The sequence below is a fragment of the Buceros rhinoceros genome, unplaced genomic scaffold (assembly GCF_000710305.1).
Source record: "Buceros rhinoceros silvestris isolate BGI_N320 unplaced genomic scaffold, ASM71030v1 scaffold16798, whole genome shotgun sequence".
Taxonomy (NCBI): domain Eukaryota; kingdom Metazoa; phylum Chordata; class Aves; order Bucerotiformes; family Bucerotidae; genus Buceros; species Buceros rhinoceros.
The window spans coordinates 31,229-34,835 of NW_010428775.1; the positions used below are offsets into that span (position 1 = coordinate 31,229).

The 3,607-nt window shown below is 44.4% G+C and overlaps 1 protein-coding gene across 1 annotated transcript in view; it reads left to right on the forward strand.

Annotated features, from left to right (window-relative positions):
- Positions 1–3,607, forward strand: part of GRHL1 (grainyhead-like 1 (Drosophila)) — a 38,151-nt gene that overhangs the window by 28,414 nt on the left and 6,130 nt on the right. The window contains exons 9-10 of the mRNA XM_010142411.1: positions 95–146; positions 2,374–2,513. Coding sequence (XP_010140713.1) covers positions 95–146; positions 2,374–2,513 — 192 coding nt within the window. The remainder of the gene's footprint in view (positions 1–94; positions 147–2,373; positions 2,514–3,607) is intronic.

Below are 3,607 nucleotides of genomic sequence, written 5' to 3' on the forward strand. Positions count from 1 at the left end.
AAAAAAAAAAAAAAAACCCAAACAAAAAACCCACCTCTAACAAGACCCTCTCTCTCTTCCCCCTTCCTCATCACCCCAATCTCTTGTCTGGCAGGGAGCAGAGAGGAAGATCAGGGATGAAGAGCGAAAGCAAAGCAAAAGAAAAGGCAAGTGCTCTGACCCCAGCTCTCAGTTGAATGCCTGTAAGTATAAGCTATTCTGTTGTTATTTTAAATATTAGATCTCATTTTGGTTACAAATAACTTGCACAGTAGAACTCTCCTAAGTCAATTTTTATTCCGTATGGAATAGTGTTTGTTTTAAGCAGTTGCTTATGGAGCCATTAATAGTGTTTCACAACATAGTGAGTCACTTCAGACTTCACTTCTACCTAGTTTTTCCTGCCCAAGACAGGGTCCTGCTATGTTTTCAGTCAGCTATGGTCTTTAGCTGTTGAAACAACAGGATGAGTGTGTGATTTTTTTGGGTGCTGCTGGAGTGCCTGCAGCTCTGTGTGGAAGCAAGTACTGGAGTTGTTCAAAGTGTTTCCAGCTCCAGATCCTAAACTTAGGCTTTAGCTTATGTTAAAAATGCATTTATAACCTGCAGCAAGGTGGTGGCAGCCTTGGGACTGAGCCTCTAGCTTCCCAGCCTTAAGCTCGCTCTTCTAGGACAAAGTGGTCCTTAGTAAATCATTTTAATAGAAGTTGTGAAGGATGTGAAGGCCTCAGCACTTGTAGTATGTAAAGGCTGTGGAGCTTCTTCCAGCTGAGCATCTTTCCTTTGACTGCTGCAGATGACTGCAACAGGTCCTGTGTTCGGATGACTAGTTGCTCACCAACAGAGCTGCTGAGAGGAAAATGTATCTCCCTATTTTGCCTTTGCATGGGGCAGGTACGTGCTCTTCCTGCCTCTGCTCAGTGTGCTTGTCAGAGTCATTAACAGTCCAACTGGTTCAACAAGCATGCACCTCACAGCTTGCTGGGCAGGATTTTCCTGACACAGCAGGTACAGTCTGCTGGAGCAGCTTCAGAAGAAGATTACGCTATGAGGGAACCCACTTGCTCAAGGACAGTTGCAGAAAGGCCTAGGTGATTCTTTTGTTTTGTGTTTTGGTTTTGGGTGTTTTTTTTCCCCAAAGTACATGGTGAAAGGTGGGTTTAGCACAGTTAGCACTTCATGAATATAGTAGTCCCAGTGGCTCCCAAAAGATTACTGCATGCAGCCCTTTGTGCATACAGAAAGCGCATAACAGTTTCAATACAGATTTCCAGTATGGTTTCACAAAAGCTGCTTTCAGTGTGAATTTCCTAGGCTTGGACTTAGCCTGATGTGACCTTTATTTTCCTAGAAAGTACAATCCATTGCTGTTTAGTTCTTGAGTGAGTTTTTGACTGCTTTAAACCATAAACTGTTATACGCACCTCCAGGATCACAAGTCCCATGCGCATATCAACAGTAGAAACAGTCTGTGACTTCCTGGACAAAGTTATTTTTTACAGGCATTGAGCAATCTTTTAAAAAATCAGTTTTGCAAGGAATAGTTTATTTTCTACTGGGGACATACGAAGTGAAATGCTTTACTTGTAGTTTGTTTGACACAGAATCAAAATGTTTCCACGTGGTAAAATGAGAGGAAGTCTTCAGCTGGGATCAGTTTGACACAAACATGTCTGAAGTGCAGTTTAAGGCACCTCCTGCCTCACTCTCTCCCAAATGGGTATTTGTGGGTGAAGGCTGCCTACTTGGTGTCTCGTGTCACATCAGCTAGTGCCTCATGAGAGCCATAGCGCTGTGGGAGACAGTGCTGATCCTTGTGGGGGATGAACTGGGGTCTGGCAGCTTGAGGTGACAGAGGTGAACAAAAATTAAAAATTTGGAAAGTGTGGAGGCAAAACATGACTCTAAATATAGCATCTTGCCAGAAACAGGATTTGCACCACCTCTGTACTGTGATAGTGCTTTTGTGGTGCTGTCTCTGAGAGAATCCCAGCTGGAACCTTTTGAGGGAATAGACAGGGAGAAGTAGGGACTTGGGCTCCCTTTTTGCCCTGTCTTTGAATGGTTTGCTTGATACGTGTAAGACTTGTGTTCCTCTGCTGGGGTGAGTGGCCAAACTATTTTCCAGCCCATTTTAACATTCAACAAAGTCAAACAGTTTGTTTGAGCAAGCTCCTACTACTCCTCTGTGAAATGAGCTGTTTACTCAGGGTCCAGGAGCTCACCTGAGAAGTAGACAACCTAACCTCATAACTCCTCTATAATAGGGGCTTCTTCCTTTGACCCTGACTACAGAGCACCCTTGTGCAACAGCATATGTGCCTTTTCAACGGTGTAGGAAAGCCACATCAGCATCTTCATTATTCTCTACTCCAATCTTTGGTTTGTCTGCAGTTTCTGATGTCAAAGTGCCAATGCTTCCCTCGCACAAACGTACAGACATCACCATCTTCAAGCCCTTTATGGATCTGGACACCCAGCCAGTCCTTTTCATTCCTGACGTTCACTTTGCAAATCTTCAGCGTGGTGCTCATGTAAGCAGAGCTCATGGGTGTGGGGGTGAGGAGGGCTGTGGAATGTGGTTGCAGAAAGCCTAGGATGCTGTGTGTATGTATATACATATGAAATGCGAGACGACTGCACTGATGCTATAAAATACAAGCAGAGTCTCATGTGAGCAAGACGCATTGCTCCTACTCACATTGGATGGAGTTAACTGGGGATGTTTTATGAATAAATTATTTGCCTGTGAACTCCCATTTCCATGAACCTGAAATGATGTTTCAAAAGTGTCTCCAGCTAAAAGTTCATTGAACGAACTGTAGGCTGGTTTTTCTCTTGTAAAATCCGCTGGGTTCCTGGCGTGCTGCAGTAGACCTTGGGCTCCTCCAGCCTGCTGCTGCACGGTGAAAAGCCTTTCTGTGGAACTGGCAAGTGTGTCAGCTCCGTGATCCGCTGCCAGAGAGCCCTGCCTCAGCGTTCCTGGAAAGTCCCAGCTGACAGGAAACTGGAAGGGAAAAAATTAGTGCAACCAAATTTCAAAATCTTGAACTTTCCTGTGCTGGGAGTTCTGGCATGCTCTAACAGAATCTAAACCTTACTCTTTAAGAGCGTTGCCTAAATTCCTAGCAGGATAGACTTTTTTCCTCATTTTCCTGTGAAGGCTGTAGTTGCTGGGCTCTGTCAGAAGACTGTACACCAGTCCAGACAGAACACTGGTTAGCTCTGCTATGTTCCTATCTTTCTCGTTTGAGATCCTTTAATTCTCTTTATGAAAAGAGATAAAAATGCTTACTGGCTTTTGGAAGACAGAGCCAAAGCGTCACTTGATACAGGGTTGAAAGATAATAAGAGGAAATTAATTCTAGTTCTGGATTAAATTTTCACAACCCTAAGCGCAATTATTATTTGTGTATTAAGATGAAGGTCAATGTTTTTTGCTTGGACCAAAGCATCTTACTTCTAGCAACGTAGTCGTGGCTGGCTCCTCACTGGGCATCCTTGTTTTCCCCTATGTCCTGTGCTGATGTTGGGTGGGTGAGCCCTCTTGCAGGGCCTGCCATGGGCTCAGGCATTCGCTCATCTTTACCTTAATGCGGTGGACCTCTGCTTGTGCTGGATGCAGCAG